Source organism: Poecilia formosa, unplaced genomic scaffold, assembly GCF_000485575.1.
Source record: "Poecilia formosa unplaced genomic scaffold, Poecilia_formosa-5.1.2 Scaffold71, whole genome shotgun sequence".
Classification (NCBI taxonomy): domain Eukaryota; kingdom Metazoa; phylum Chordata; class Actinopteri; order Cyprinodontiformes; family Poeciliidae; genus Poecilia; species Poecilia formosa.
This window is the reverse complement of record NW_006800010.1, coordinates 163720-180449: the sequence shown is the minus strand read 5'-3', so window position 1 is coordinate 180449 and position 16730 is coordinate 163720. Positions and strand designations below refer to the sequence as shown.

At 39.1% G+C, this 16730-nt stretch overlaps 1 protein-coding gene across 4 annotated transcripts; it reads left to right on the top strand.

The window, feature by feature from the left end:
- Positions 1–1610: 1610 nt before the first annotated feature.
- Positions 1611–15616, top strand: LOC103140410 (LIM domain and actin-binding protein 1). Of its 4 annotated transcripts, none has more exons than XM_016673210.1 (10): positions 1611–1689; positions 1921–2092; positions 2192–2279; positions 2369–2728; positions 3834–3912; positions 6489–6640; positions 7314–7361; positions 13898–14028; positions 14891–15102; positions 15192–15616. In XM_016673210.1, the coding sequence occupies exons 2-9, from the start codon at positions 1965–1967 to the stop codon at positions 15057–15059; spliced, it is 1155 nt and encodes a 384-aa protein (XP_016528696.1). In that variant the 5' UTR covers positions 1611–1689; positions 1921–1964; the 3' UTR covers positions 15060–15102; positions 15192–15616. The 4 variants fall into 4 exon arrangements, with proteins under 4 accessions (XP_016528696.1, XP_016528695.1, XP_016528694.1 ...); XM_016673209.1 differs by having other exon boundaries at positions 13895–14028; positions 14891–15055; XM_016673208.1 differs by having other exon boundaries at positions 13895–14028; positions 14891–15072.
- Positions 15617–16730: the final 1114 nt, after the last annotated feature.

Sequence of the window (16730 nt, the reverse complement as noted above, 5' to 3'; positions counted from 1 at the left end):
TTAGTTAAGGACAAGAAAATCAGTGTTTTGCTGTGACCTTCACGAAGCCCTTATCTCAGTTCTGCAGAAAAGTTGCAAGCAGAGGTGAAAAGTTGCTTACGAGCATTGCCGTTGACAAACCTGTTACAGCGGTTCTGTCAGGACAAATCCTCCTACGTTTCAAGGCGCGTCACAAGGTAGATTTTAGATAAAGTACATTTATTCCAAATTGATCCTAGTTATCAAGAAATGCAGTCAAGCTCAGTCTATTATTAAAATTGGTTAAAAAGGGTTTTTTTTGGAAGGAAGCTGCATCCAGTCACTGACTTCCATCATTCACTCATCAAGAGGAAAATGTTTAGTCTAACTCAGCGTTGCACTGTGAAAAAGAAAGGGGTTATAAATATAGTTTGCTATTAAAGTATGGGGGGAATTATGTGTATTGGGACATTAACTAATTTGGGACAAGATAAAAATAAAAGATTTCTCCCCACCTTGAAAATGATAGCAAATCTGAGGACGTTAATAAATTCTCTTGGAAATCAAAATCATGTCATGCAATCTTGAAGGCAAAGCCGAGATGAGGTTTTACCTGTCCTGACCCAATTTACCTGATGTTCCACTACAGCTAAATTCGCTTCTGATTCCACTGGGTACAATGTTTTCTTACGCGTTAGATGGTCTGCTGTCGGCAAAATGAGGGAACAGACCTTCCTCTTGTTCTTATTTCACCCCTCGGGGTAAAGAGTTCCTGGAATTAAAGGGTGGAGACGAAACTTCCTCCTGGCTGCTTGCTTGCAGAAACACACGCAGACATTTGTCCTGTACTTTTGGAACTAGGAACCCTTTGAGAGGCTGTTGAAAGTGTCAAATCTATTACAAGAAAGTTACTTAGAAGAGATTTCATTCCAGGAAAAGATTTCCGCATTTACTTTCTGCATACAGTAGCAATGATTTGTAGGTCATGTGGTACAATGACACAGCTGTTTTGATCTTAGGAAGGGTTGCAGAAGCTGATAGTAGAATCAGAAGTTTACATGCACAAAGACAACTTAGCTTTTAACACTAGAAGACTGGTTCTCCAGCTATTAAAGAGTTTTGGTTGAGAAATATGCAAATCAAACCCAAAACAAAAAGACAAAAGGAATTAAAAGACCTCATGAAGATCCCAACTGAAGCTAGTAACAAACTCCTGTACCAAGACATGGTGACGTTATTCCACTCTGGTTCTCTTCACAAAACCTTTCCATCTGTCCTTTTGTAGACAGTGAATGTGGAAAAATCTTTTTGGGGGGGATTTTAGCAAATATATTAAAAACAGAAAACCAACAAAACATGTTTACGTATGTATTTACAGTCTTTGCTTAGTAATTTCTTGATCCACCTTTGGCAGCAATTGTCGACACCCAGAGCTATGGCTGTTCACAGTTTAATATTTATATATACATATACCTTTACATGTAGGCAGATCAGGAAAAAAAAAGCCCACATTTGTTCATACAAGCTAGGCTATCTCTACTTTGCAGAAGTTTCCGGTCAAAGTTATATATATTTACAGATTTACAGATCCAATCTACACAGGTACAGGCAATAAGGAAGCAAAAGGACTTTGCTCCAAAAACGCCTGTTATCATGTGCAGGTCTTATGATGCTGCGGAAGTGTCTCTATCAGGCTGTCGCGGGGAACAGGCACTACATGACATCTGTAAGGTAAACCATTCATTAAAAATATCCTCTGGAAAAACATGATAGATGGCATGATGTTCTTTATTGAGATTAAGATTATTAATGTGGCAGTATTTTTTCATAAAATGAAGTGATAAACAGACTTAAGATGCAAACTAAAGGTGAGAGGCTAGCAAATTATCTGCAGACATTCTGACTACAGCAGAAATGTGGTGTTTTGGTGATAAATCATTCATTTTTTTTTTGTTTGACAAGTGCTTGAATACAATTGGAGAGACCTGACCTGCTTTGACTCGACTATGGAGTGGGAAAAGGATCTAAGGCGCAGCCAGTCTTTGAAGAGTCTCCCCTCGCAGTCCGACAAGGCGATCTGGACAGATGCAGGACTGCAGGACAGGACGATATCTGTGTCCCAGTTAGTGGCCAGGTATAAAAAAAAATATACCAACTCTTTTCTGTCTTTGTGATAACTGAACATGCAATGACATGTTTTTAAAAAAGGCTTTTAAATTTGATAACGGTGTAGGTATCAAACTACAGTGAAAAATGCAACATCAAGTCAACCTGCGCCAGAGAATAATGTTGAAAGAAATACAAAGAAACCACTAATGGAGGTAAATTACAGATTCACTTAAGAAAAATAAATGCTTCAGTCATGTCCTAACTGCTGTTTTGTTTTTGTTTTTGTAAATATCTTTTTCAGATGACTTCATCTCCCCTGCACAGCAGGGAGACTCATCTGGAGTCCCTGATGAAGAGAAATGAAGAGCGGGAGAGAGCTCGGTCCACAGCCACCCTGACCCGCAGTAAATCAGTGGGTAGCCTCCAAAACACCACCGGCAGCTCCATAGAGGCCTTGAAGGCTCTTTTTGAGTTGAAGGCGACGGCAAAGCAGAGACCAAAGAGCAGTTTTAAAACTGGAAACGTAGCTTTAGGTCACGCTGTGGACGAGCCAGCGGTGAATGGAGAGGCTGAGGATGTGCAGAGCGCTGCAGAGGAGCAGAAAAAACCTGCTGAAAAGAAAACTAAAAAGGAGCCAAAAGATGATTTTCTGACTCAAAAGGTAATTACGTAACCCAGCTATGTTTCTTTGGTTGTTCTTGTTTCTAACTACCATTAGAAATTCAGCTAAATTAGGTTCATTCCTCTTGTTTAGGCTTGCGTATGGAGCTATGTGTGTTACATTTAGGAAGTTTAAAAAACATACATCTTTCGTTTGCAAAAGCTGTCCTTTCTTCACTTTGTTTTCCTTCCACCCACAGATATATGTATGAAGTTACAGAAGAGTAGGTGCCATTTTTTTAAACTGTCAATAAATATAACATATTCACCAAATGATGGTTCCAGTCCCATAAAAAACAAAAATGCCTTCCATGAAAGGTTTGAGCATAACTCCTTTGGGATGGATTTTTAGTTATATTTTGCATTGCTGTCTGGCAGTCAATAACTTTGCTTGCAGAATTTGCAAGAATAAAGCAACAACAAACTTAAGCCATAAGTGATCCAATCAAGCTCTTCTGATACTGATAATAGCTTTACTTTGAGTGTCTGACCAAAGGATTTTGATTTCGAAGAACTGTAACATATAAACGAGAAACATGTCCTGCATATTCTTTTGAATAAACTGAAAAGAAAGTAATAAGTAGAGTAGCACATATTTATCTAACATCAACATCATAAAACAAGCATCAAGATACAGACTGTTTGTTGAAGCATTTGTAGACTGAAAATATTTGAATTTCCCCGCTTCGATGTAATTAACATATTAGGAGTAAAAAAAAACACATTTCTCTGTTCAGAGCTGGACAAGGGATTATTGACCGATCTCTAGATGAACCATTTACTGTTCCTGAATCCTTTTCTTAACATATCAAAATAAAGCTAATACTCATTAGGTTATCCCAAACAAGTAAGATTAAGCTTTGGAAATAAAAACAAAAACAGCTTGCAGACACTGCTACATAGACGCTAATGCATAGATGCGTTGAAGCTTTTCCAAAAGTGCTCTACTTTCTGCCGTGGCTGGAACTATTTCTTTAGACTTTAAAAAAAAAATAATAACACATCCAGTTTATCAGCAGTGCTTTGGTTTTGACACCTCCACAGTTGCACCAGACAGACTGTAAGGCCACTTATTAGCAGTGATGCTTTCTTTATTCTCTCCCCAGGTGGTGAATCAGACCCAGACAGAGAGGAACAAAACAATAGCGGGCATTGATTTTGAAAAGCTTGCAGCATCTGAAGCTGGTGAGTTTCACATAACATCTTTTTGTTAGGATTTATCAAAGTTTTCTCCATGAAAACTGCAGCTCCGTAAATCCAGAAATCAGTAAAATGTCCCAAGTGTTTTACCCATAATGGTGCAGCTGAGGTCAAACGTGTACCTCTTCACTAATCAGGTGTAAGATAAAGGAATGAAAGACAGGCTGACAACAAAAAGCAAAACTCAGCAACAGCCTACATAAGACTGCAATTAAACCATGGACGAGTGGATGCATAATTTATGCACTCAGGTCAAAATCCAGCTGATAAGAAAGAAATTGGTTTTCAGATTGTTTGCTCATGCATTGTGGGCGTGTTCTATCTCCATTTAAATCTAAATGCGCAGACACCAAAGAAATCCACTTACATTTAAAACAAAAAAATGTCTTTGAAGCTGAATGCATCTATGTAGATGTGGGATATCCACACGGTGACTACGCAAAAGCTGTGATTGACTAAACCTTGTGTGGAAAACACGGGGTCACTTCAGAGTGGGACAGAAATAGCCGCCAAGCAGCAAGTCCTGAATAAGTATAGGAGGGTGAAACGGTCAGCTGTCTCCAGGACAGATGACCCAGAACGAAGGAGCGACGTGGCCAGGCTGACGCTTTCTTTGATAACGCAAAGCAAAAATATATCTAAGACATTTAATTCACATTACTAGAAAAACTCAGAAGATAGGATCTAAGGAATCAGACCTTCTTCATATTCTGTGAGTATGAAGCATTATTGTTATTGAATAGATCTCCATGCATTCCTAAGTCTTTTGATTATCACTTACTTGGAGATTATCTGCCTTTGGTTTTGTTTATTAGGCCACTTAACTCCGACTCGTATATTTGACTCCTGAAGGCAAATGGTTAGTCTGTGTTTTATAGAGGAAAAACAGAGTAGAGAGGACTGAAGACAAATGCAGGCTACACTGCTCCATTTTTTTTTATTTTCCTAAAGATTTCAGGACCATGTATCATTTCCTCGCAACATGACACTTATGAGCTAATTTATGCTGGCTTGCTGCCTAAGCCCTCAATATAACCTACATGATTCAACAGGACAAAATGTGGGAAAAAGTACCACAAAAAACAGCTCTCAACCTCAAGGTAGCAACCTGTAATGATTATATACAAAACATATCCAGTTTTAATCTTTTGAAATATTTTTACCAGCAGACTCTTGGAGAGACAACTTTTTCTCACATTTGCTTAAAGGTTTGGGGGTTTGGGACTATTATTTATTTTTCCAGTAACACTGAGCCATTTTATATCACAATCAAATAACTATGTTGCCTTCAGTTGTTATGAAAATGCTGTATGGAATGTAAAAAAAACTAAAAAGAACTTTGATTTTGCATCTGATGGCTTGGAATTGGCCTCTGTGCCTTTAACAACTTCCTAGCCATACAGTGACAATCCCCACGTCAGCGAATCATCACAACAATCGTTTGTTGTCCATTAAAACAATTCCAACCATCCTTAGGAGAGAGGCACTGAGAAGCAGTTCGTCTGACAAGGTCAGCGGACGCACACTTCCACCAGGCATTTCCTAACTGATGTTGCCGCTAGTCTGGAGGAACTGAGTTGAGGAGGAGAGTGTGTGATCTGCGGGGCGGAACGAGAGCTGAGCTCCATCGTGTCGAGTCGCACCGTTTAGGTATTTCAGCTTTCCAAGCAGCATTTACTTTTGAATATTTTTGTTCCTCAAAAATAGTATGCAAATAGGCAAATTTTCCGCAAATAATTTGGCGTTACATTCCACAAAAAAGTCAGTAAACAAGTGTATTTGTGAATAAGGAACCGCAAATAGGCAGGGATCCACTATAGCGTGATGTGCATAGTTTAGGCTAAAACTATTAGTACCACTTGGCAATTTCGATTTAAAATAATTTTTCTCTAGAAGTTTGTTTCTGATAAGAAATGAGAAAGGTTTGTCTCCAAAGATAATTAAATAATGTAAAGTAGTTCCAAAAAAACATAATTTTTTTATCAGATTTTTTTTTTAAATGAACATGTTAAAGTAGTTATAAGTGTCTCAATTTCCAATAGAAAACAATTATTATGATTTGTGTCTCTTACATGTTTTTACTGGTTATCCGGAAATGTATCTTTGGCAATCAGCTCCAAGTCTTTGAGGTTGGAAAGCTTGGACGGCCTCATTGCTTTCACCCTAACAAAGTGAATTTACTACAAGCCTACACTCCTGGTTTAGCTTTTGCTGTGGGGATTCACTCGCGCTCTAACCGTCAGTATGTGTATCAGTGGAGTCAGGTATCTTTCCTGCTCCACCACAAGTATACATTTATAACTCAGCCACATGACAGCTGGTAAATATCAGCCCAGGAAGAACTCTGAGCAGGACCCTAAATTAGTACCTGATAACAAACACAGTGACGACGTGAACATTAACACAGGAGAATTAAGCATTATGTTAGCGGATGACTCACTGTTTAAAACCCTCTTTACTCAATTGCATCGCTCACCAGGCCTTCCCCACCACCCCCTCTCATGCAAAGTACAATGTGTGTTAAAGTTTCAAGCTTACACTAATGTCTGATGTCTCTGCAGATGATAAGAGGAGGTCAGCTGCTGACTTCAGAGACAGCTCCTTCAACCAAACCAAAGAGACACTGTCTGTCTCGGTCAAAGCTATGTCTGCTCTCTATATGTCAAAAGTGGCAAATAAGGAATCAGCAAACAGGCCTTCTAAAGTGGAAAAGGTCAGTCTGTTAATTATATCTTTGTTTGTCCTTTTTTTCATCCAGGTCAAACTAAACTAGTTTTAGTCACAGACCTGAATCAACATCAAACTCTGTGTTTAATATCATCCATTCATTTTGCATATCTTCCCTAAAAACATTATTTATGTCAAATAAACATAATGTCTGAAAGCTTTGGATGGCACATCAAATGTGAAGAAACACAAAACTCCACATTTCCCTCCATATTTATGGAGACTGTCATTATAAAAGACACAATGAATGACAAAATAAAAAAAAATAATAATTTGGCTACCCTGGTGAAGATGTGTAAAAATCCTTAGTCAAGAAATCGTCACAACTGTGTCAAGTCTTACTGTGAAGATATACCAAGGATAATAATTGGAAGCACTTTGCCACCATCTGACAGTCAGGACATTTATTTATTTATTTATTTATTTATTTTAAATGTTATGAGTGAGTTTGTTCTGTAGGGATGAATCCTAACTATTTCTATGAAAAAAATATTGAAGCCCTTATATTTCGCAGTTGATACTATAATTTTTTAAGTTGCTGAAAGTCTGGCAAGTAACCATGATCGACTGTTTTCTTGGGGCACGATGGTCACAAGTAACGTCTGGCAGAGGAATCCTTTTGTTTATCACATAAGTAAGTGTTGTTTGTTCCCTTTCAGGATCATGCTCAACCAAGAGAGTCTGGGAAGTGGACAAAGCTAACTAAGGTAAAGCAGCCCATCGCCAGATGTTTTGTTGTTGTTGTGTGATGATTTGGTTGGTAGAATTGGTCCATTTACATTGTCACAGTAACAATCCAATTCCCTAGTGTTATTTTTCCCTACTGACTGCTAACTGACTGCTTGACCTGAGTGATGAAAATTGCACAGTTGCTTTTGAATGAATGAAAATTATCTGGAAAGTCAGTCACTCCACATATGTTCACTGACCGTGCGTAACATTAAGATAACTGAGATGACATTAATTTAGAAAAACATGCAAGTACAAGGGTTTCAGTGAATTTAGCCAGGGTCAAATTGTGATGGCAAGACTGGGAGGCCAAAGGTCATTGATGCACATGGGGAGAGAAGGCTGTCCGTCATCCAATCCATCAAGCACTAATGCTTATTGAAAGGTCTCTAAATACACAGTGAATCATAGTGTCTGGAGTGTGGGGATGCAGAACTGTCAGCTTGCCTATTCTGACCCATGTCCAGCATTGAAGCACCAGCAATAACAGGATCATGGAGTAATGAAAGACGACGGCATGGGCTAATCGATAATGCCACTAATCTGGATGGCATAACATTATTGCTGATCAGCACATATTTCATTCCTTATACGGCTTCTTTTGTTGTTGCAATGCAAGTTATTTTCCCCATGTTGGAGTTTTCCCAGTCCGTTGACACCCGGCTTGTTGAATGGTATGCATTCATGCCTGAATCCGGAGATAACACGCAGCTCCCTTTTATGTGACGTGTTTGCCTTTTCCCTAACCCTTCCTCTGGAGCATGGCTTTCATTTAATCATCATCGCTATCAAAAACGATGGCTTTTGTAAGACCCGTACTTTATTCCTCTAAGACGGATGAAGACTCTGAACAAAGAAAAGATGACCATCCACCACAGCCCCCAGACGAGCCTGAAAAGGGACTTGAAGACATCGCTGAGGGACATTCTGAACAGCTGATGTCTTCCCAACTCTCCAGGGAAAAGATATTCCAGCAACGACAGAAAAACGAGCTGAGACGGCTCCTGAAGCATACCTGCCCAGAGATAAAGATGCTGGATGATGTTGTGAATGAGGAGTTTGCTGAAGTGTTGAGCTCTAAATCAGAGTCTGGTGGGGAAACCGGATATGAGGGAGAGGTTCTTTCAAGATGCTTGATATTTGAAAACCGTGGCAGCAGCTATAGCACCCCAAAGATCTATGTAGAAGAGGGAGCGGTGGAAAGACAGGATTATCGTAAAATATCAACTGTTTTAGAAGGGCTAAAAGATGAACCTTGCACTAAGAGTTGTGAAGGGATGATGACAAGTGATAAATCTCCTGACTTAACATCAAATTATAATAAAGAAGTAGAGGAACAGGTGGCAAAAATAGATGTTAAGGCTAACAGAAAGGTATTTGAGAATAAACGTTCAAGCACTGTAAAGCCAGATGAGATTCAGGGGAATGTTCCTATGGTTTTGAACAAACCACCTGAAATATCTTCTGCTGGCAACACACAAGGCAATAACAAAAGTGAGGACAGGAATTTAGAAGAACAAAAGCTGTGTGTTGGTGCTGCTGGTGAAAGTACAGAAAGTGACTTTTCTTGCACTGAAGCAGCATTTCCCTGTCATGATCTCCCACTTGAGGGGAGTTTCATAAGTTTTACTGAATCAGAGAGAAAAAGAGAAATAATAAAAACAAACGCAGCACTTGTCCAAAATAACCCCTTTATTTCCTCTAACATAGAAAGAGAGAATTTTTTAAGCCATGCATCTAACACTCAAAATCAAAGCATTGTAGCAAGTGAAGATTATCCGATTGCCAATGTAAAGAACAGAACACACCTGTTTGAATCGATGCCATTTGATAAAATTAGACATCAGAATCAGGACGAAATGGAGACGCTGGTGGAAAATATCAAAGAAACGTTAAATTTCCTCCACTGTGTGAAAGCCATTCACTCAGATGGGGCAATTATTGAGGTTAGCGAGACAATGATAGCTAAAAAGTCACAGTTCACAATATCGGATAGGGGACCTGAGATAAAATATGACAAGGTGGCTGAAGGTGGTGCACAAAATTTTATAGTCCAGCTGCTACCACGGGTAAACCTAAAGCCTCAGATAATTTACCTTAAGGAAGATAGTAAAGGGTTTATGGAGGCCACAGTGGTGGATGCACTGGCTCACCAGCATAGATTCAGTGCAAACAAAGACGCTGAGTTAAAAACTGCCAATGTAGTTCAGTTGGTTGAGGATATCCTCAATCAGGACAACTCCCTGAGGAAAGGGGTGATCATTCAAGAAGACGTCAGAAACGGTGCAGAAGTCATTGTTTATTCCCTCTACAAGTACTTTGACGAAGAAGACGTGAAGGGCTACAGCCCTCCAAACAGTGCAGGTCATGATGAACCTGAGGCAGAAACAGTCTCAGTTCCAAAGAGCAGTCAAGACCAAGCCAGGTCAGGGTCAATTAGGGCCAATGTAAAATTGTTCAAAAGTTGCATCGAAAAGGGTGACTTGGAGTATTTAAGATCACTTCATGATGATGAACAAACCATTCACAGCACTGAACATAGTCAAAGTGAAGCAGCTGTCAGACTGGATGATGAATCTCATCATCACCATATAAGTAATCCATCTGAAGAGTGTATCCAAGTGGATGTAAAAAGACTAAAAGGCATGTTTTCTGAAGGAACAGGTCCTAGTCATAGTAAATGTGTCAAATCTTCTGCAGTGTCATCTGGAAAAAGTCAATCTCCTATAGAATGCAATACGGGGGCATTCTTGTTTCCACAGTCCAACAATAGTTGTAATAGTTGTAATGCTTGCTTCGGTCAAGGGCTTAAAGAAGTTCTGGCAAATTCTGAACATCAGAATCAAAACAGGGTTCAACAAGCTGAAATGGCAGAAGCCAACACAGAAGAACTGTTTGAAATACCCATTGTATCATTGTCAAGAGCAGAAGCAGAATCAGCTCAAGAAATCTCAAGCACAAAAGTGGAATCATGCTTAGAAAAAAGTAATAAATCTCCATTAGTTGAAGGAATTTTCTCAGCACCTGAATCAAACTGGCTACCCAAAAACACAGAAACGGTCAGAGAAGAGGCCAGTTCTGTGAAAGAGCACACCTCTGAGACTTGCAACAAAATTAATGAAGGATTTAGAGAATTAGCTAAAAATGAAAACGTTAAAAATTATTTGGTTCCTGAACAAATTTCAGAAGCAACACCTGAACAACAAGAAGAAGTTTGTTGTCAGGGCACAATACAAGCAGCGTTGGATTCCTTGGAGAAGTCTAATATTAATGTGACAAGAGGAGACATTAGGGCAGCTATGATATACAGACAGTCCAATAAATCGTATCAGAAAAACTCACAAAGTAATGTTCAAAAGCACAGTGCTACAGACTTTTGCTTTTTGGCTGAGCCTAAATCAAATCAAGAACAACAAAAGCCAGAAACACCCAACCAAGAAGTAACAGTGGCAAATGTGGAGCCTCCACACCCAAAAACAGCAAATGCTGAGCCTCTACACCTAACTGAAGACCCACTACTCCTACACATGACTGCATCAAATGCAGAGCCTTCTCACCCCTCTGAATCACCACTAAACCTAAAAGTGACTTTGTTAGATGCAGAACCTCCACACCCAACGAAAGAACCACTAAACATAGATGTGAATGTAATCAATGCAGAGTCTCCACACCTGGCTAAAGAACCATTAAACCTAGAAGTGACTGTAGTGAATGCAGAGCCTCCACACCCAGTTAAAGAACCACTGACGCAAAAAGTAATTGTGACAAATTTGGAGCCTCCACACCCAGCTGAAGGACTAATAGACATACAAGTGGCTGTGTCAAATACAGAGCCTCCATGCCCAACTAAAGAACTACTAAACCTAGAAGTGACTTTATCAGAGACAGAGCTTCCACACCCAACCGAAGAAACACTAAACCTAGAAAAGACTGTAGTGAATGCAGACCATCCACACCCACCTAAAGAACCACTAAACCAAGAAATGACTGTGTCAAATGCAGAGCCTCCATGCCCAACTAAAGAACCACTCAACCAAGAAGTAACTGTGGCAAATGTGGAGCCTCCACACCCAACTGAAGATCCAGTAACACAAGAAGTAACTGTGGCAAATGCAGAGCCTCCATACCGAACTACAGAACCACCCAAACAAGAAGTAACTGTGGTTAATGTGGAACCTCCACACCCAACTGAAGAACTAATGAACACACAAGTGACTGTGTCAAATGCAGAGCCTCCATGTCCAACTAAAGAGCTGCTCAACCAAGAAGTAACTGTGGCAAATGTGGAGCCTCTACATCCAACTGAAGATCCAGCAAAGCTGCAAGTGAATGTGGCAAAGGCAGAGCCTCCATGCCTAACTAAAGAATTACTAAAGCAAGAAGTAATTGTGGCAAATGCAGATCCCCCACATCCAATCAAAACCCATTACAAGCCTACTCAATGTGTTGTGTCAACAAAAAGCAAAAGAGTCACTGGCCCCAAACCACCAATTCCACCTAAACCTGAACATTTGAAAGAGAAACAAGAAGTAAGTCAGCCATCTGCTACTAGGCATCCAGAGGAACACAAAATTAGTGCTATGGGAACTGAAGAAATGTTTTGTCAGGTTTCCCAGCCATCAGCAACAACATTGTTTTTAGGTCAAGAAGACACTACCAATAAGTCATTGGATCATCATGAAAACTACAATGTAGACAAATCTACAAAGACGTTGCAACAAAGAAAAGGGAAGTCTGACATGCAATGTTTGACCATGCTCTTAGAGAGTAATGAATCAGATATAAGACAACAAAAGATAGAAAACATTGAAAAGAAAGAGATGTCTCAAAGCGCATCCGCACATGACATAATATCTGAAACGGATGAAACCCATATAAACTTCCATGAGGCTCGGCAAAAATTCGGCGGCAAAGTTGTGTCATCAAAAAAGACGGCCCCTGCAAAGCCAAAACGAGTGAAACATCTTCAGTCCGGTGACAAAACCCAAAAACACTCAACAGGAGAATGCACTGCAGATGGCACTGTCCACACTGGAGCTGATCCATCATCCAACATCTGTAAAATAACTGCTGACAGTGCAGATAGGCATTACAAGGACACAAAGCAAGACATCAAAGTCGAGATGAGGGAGAAGAAAGCGAGAATGGAAACGGATGATGAACGCAGACAGCGACTGTCCATACACATGGATGAGATTGTGAGAGGAAACGTAACAGCGGCAATGGAAATCTTTGAACACTTGAGAAAGCAAGAGCAACTGCAAGGCATTCTGAGTCGCGTAGAAGAAATCGAAAGCGACACGAGTGAGGTCGATGTGACGTCTCTCAGGAGAGTGTTTGAGAACGTCCCTGACTGGATCGTCAACACGGACAGAACAGGGCGAAAGAAGGTCAAAGCAGAAAATAAAGACAAAATGATTCGGTCATCAGCAGACAAAACACATTGCAAGTCCTCAATGGAGCACGTTTATGGAGATCTTGAGCGTGCTAGTGAGGAAATAATAAATCTTAAAGAGCAGACTTTAGCTAGACTTAAGGATATAGAGGACACAATTAAGAAAGCACTTCTTTCTGTTTCTACACTAAAGTCTGACTCAGATATTGCAAATTTATCAAATCTGCTCAAAGAATCCCTGGGGGTTGTGCAAGAATCACCACATTCTAGTAACATAAGCAAAACTGATTTAAGCACAACCAAGCCACAACAATCAGAAGAAAGTTGTTTTCCACAAAGAAGCAGCTCTACAGGCACTGCAGCATCTCCTAGCACAGATCAGGTTTCTACAAAGCAACGGCAAAGCCCTCCGTCTTCACCCGCATTCATTTCTATTCAGTCGGCAGCAAGAAAAACAGATGAAACAGAGGTTGTGCCACCAGAAACTTTAATCTGTATGAAGTGTCAGTTGAACCCGAGGCCAGAAGGAAAATTCAGAACCACAAAGACAGTGACGTGCAATAGCCCCACTCCAGGTAAAAAAGTAAAACCCAAGAAAGGAGGACGACAGCAGACTTCTAACAGCCAACAAAATCGAGAGCTTAGTGTGCTCCAGGTCCAAACTGACAGCGAAGGGAACAGCATCAGAGGAACAGCAGTGGAAAACTATGAGAGGACAGATAACTCTGGTAACAGGTCTTAGACATCCAAAACCTCTGCTTTTGTTGCAAGGCAGCCAGAAAGCAAAACAATCCAGAGGTTCAGCAGCCAGCAAATCAGGTTAATGATTTGGGTATCTGGACAGATAAGTGTTTGTCTTTCATGTTTTCACAACATATTCATTATCTACTAAGTACTTATTTGACTGCTAAATAGACTGATCATCTATGAGTTTATTGCTGAAGGCATTTCTTAGGTTTTTGACTATTGCCGCTTCAACATTACGTCAATTTCTCTTCGTTCTACTTTGCATTTGATTTTTGGTACTTTTTACATTTCTATCAGCAACTTTCTAATAAATTCTTTTTGTGAAAATCCCTCTCGAACTTGAAGTAAACCCAGTCTCGTTTTTCTTAGCAGTTTCAGCCAGCTTCTCGAGAGACGTGCTCGGCCTGTCAGAAGCCAGTTTATCAGATGGAAAAAGTCACAGCAGACAAATATATTTTTCACAAAACGTGCTTCTGCTGCAAACAGTGCAAGAAAAAACTAAGGTGGGATATCAAAATATGTTTCGCAAGGATCTCTTTCAGTTTTAATCAGGTCTTCTTCCTCTTTTGATTCCACGTTTTACCAACATTGCCAAATGTTGTTCATATTCTTGGCAGTTTAAGTTTAATGCAATCTTAGTTGACATGTTTCTTCTAACTGGAAATACTACTAAGATTTTGGTGTGGCCAATGCCTCAACTCTGACAGGGAGTATCTGAAGGAAGTTAATGATTAGGGTGATGGCAAGGAGATACATCATCAGTCAAAAAGCTGGACAGCATGTATTATAAGCATTTGATAGGTATAATGTTATTAACAGTTTTCCACTCATCATTGAGTACGGTAATGATTCTTTGGCATGCTATATTGTTTATTAAATATTTATTTTAAAAAAATTCTCAATCGACACTTTTTTTTTCAGAAAAATTAAACCTAAATCTGCCAGGGGTATGACATTTTTTTCTTCTGAATTGTATACGGATTTAGCAATACAATGATAAGTGGGAGACTGATGGAAATAGTCTCCAAAATCAACAGATACTTTATACCATGGCAACTAATGTTGTTAGCTTTAGCATTGTATAGAAAAAAGGCAAAACAGCACAAATATCCCTAAATCCTGTTCACATTTAGGCTACAGCGAGCAAATTACAGTAAAACAAAAAAGGAGTCATGTAGATCGCAAACAACACAATGCTTCACAAGATTTTTTTTTTTTTTTAAAGCAATCTTCACCATATATTATACTGCAATGTTTCACATGTGGGAACTCTGCCCGCCTTAAAGTTTTCTCTTCCAGTTAAAGTTTTTAGCCACTAAGCAGCGTGGGCAATTAGATTTGCTACTAACTTGTACTTCTTTTTAGCATGCAAACTTACACACCTTTGAACGGTGAATTCTACTGCATATTTCACTACCAACAACTGTTCAAACGAAAGGGGAATTACGATGAGGGCTTCGGACACACTCAGCACAAGAACAGATGGCTGTTCAAGAATTCATCCAGCGCAGTGGATGATGAATCTGAGGCGTGAGTCTGCAATGAACGTGAGTAACAACAAAAGACAAAAAAAAAAGGTCCTAATTGCTTGTGTTAATGAATTCAGTCATTTTTGTTGCTAATCACTGTAATCATCTTTGTAACCGTGCTCTCTTTGTTTTCTCAGCTGATGAGTGACGATGACAGCACAGAAAATCCTAATGAAGATGTTTGAGGCAGCTTGTTCAACGGCGTGCAACAGCACTGCACAGGCATATAAACTGCACGATAATTAATGTTTGACAACATATCGTAAAATCTACTAATTATTTTTCAAATGTCTTGCATTGTGTTGAGACACATGTAATTGTAATCTGTTATTCATTTCATATTCAGCTTCATTGTGCTTTTCTCGGTTTAAAACTCCAGCAACAGATTACAGTAAGGAAGAGCATAACAGAGAAACCAATTACTGCTTGTAATTACCAGATAATCAACAACATAAAAATATCAGGCGAACGTACAAAGATTTCCAAAGTGACATTGTACTTTTTGCATATTTAATTTCATTCTGCAAATTTCTGAAGAATGCTCATAAATAAGTTAAACGTGTTTTGTAAAGTGATTATTTTGTACCACTGTAAATCATTATCAACTTTGTGCAGAGAGAAAAAAAAATTAACCACATAAAATCTAATTTTAATTTCCTTGTGTTTCAGTTCAAAGAGACTTTTATGAACTGTTGCCTCAATGTTTAAGTGCGCTAAGTTGCATTGTGCAGTTCTGTCACAGCTTAAAACTGGGTCTGTTACTTTGCGCCCAGTGCCTTCAGGTTTATTGTTCTCTCTATCTTGAGATGTGGCTCAGCTGAAATTTTACAACTTTTTACAAGCTTTCACTTGGTCCAGCCAAGCAGTCTACTGTGGTTTATTGTGTAGTAGAGGTCTGTGAATTCACAGATCTGCAATCTTAAAAGAAGAAAAAAAACATATCCTGACTTTTTGTAACATCCAGATGTTGAAAACAGTTGCATAATCTTCAATATGGGTACAAAGAAAGCTTGTGTTGAGACATAACACGATATTATTAATATTGTGACTAAGTGTTTGCCATCACACTGAAATCTCTCCCACAAAGGGTTACTCATTTACCATCAGTACAAGACTTTCCCTTCAAGTAAATGCAAGCTAATGCTAAAATACTCTTATTTTGAAGTAAGACAGGAAGTTGTTCTTCTCATTGAGCTGATCAACAGCACATGATTACAAAAACATTAAAAAAAATTTAAAAAAAACATTCCACCACATGTCCATGTCGTGTTTGGCAGCATTTTGTGAACTCAGAGGGAACAGGCTGTTTTGGCTGGACGGAGGTAGCGCAATCAGACCAAGGATCTCATTTACCCAGAATGCATTGCAGCGTAAACAACATGGCAACATCTGTGTCAATATTTTATCAAAATTTATAAAAATTAAACAGCCTACAGTATAATTACTGTACTTTTTTTTTTTTTTTTTTTTTTTTTTTTTTAATGTTTTTGTAATCATGTGCTGTTGATCAGCTCAATGAGAAGAACAACTTCCTGTCTTACTTCAAAATAAGAGTATTTTAGCATTAGCTTGCATTTACTTGAAGGGAAAGTCTTGTACTGATGGTAAATGAGTAACCCTTTGTGGGAGAGATTTCAGTGTGATGGCAAACACTTAGTCACAATATTAATAATATC

Bases quoted from the DNA above. Each gene is read 5' to 3' on its own strand.
- LOC103140410 (XM_016673209.1), top strand. From the start codon at position 1,965: ATGGAGTGGGAAAAGGATCTAAGGCGCAGCCAGTCTTTGAAGAGTCTC. The intron at 2,093-2,191 runs GTATAAAAAAAA...ATAACGGTGTAG, and splicing joins GTGTCCCAGTTAGTGGCCAG to GTATCAAACTACAGTGAAAA. The intron at 14,029-14,890 runs GTGGGATATCAA...ACTTCTTTTTAG, and splicing joins CAGTGCAAGAAAAAACTAAG to CATGCAAACTTACACACCTT.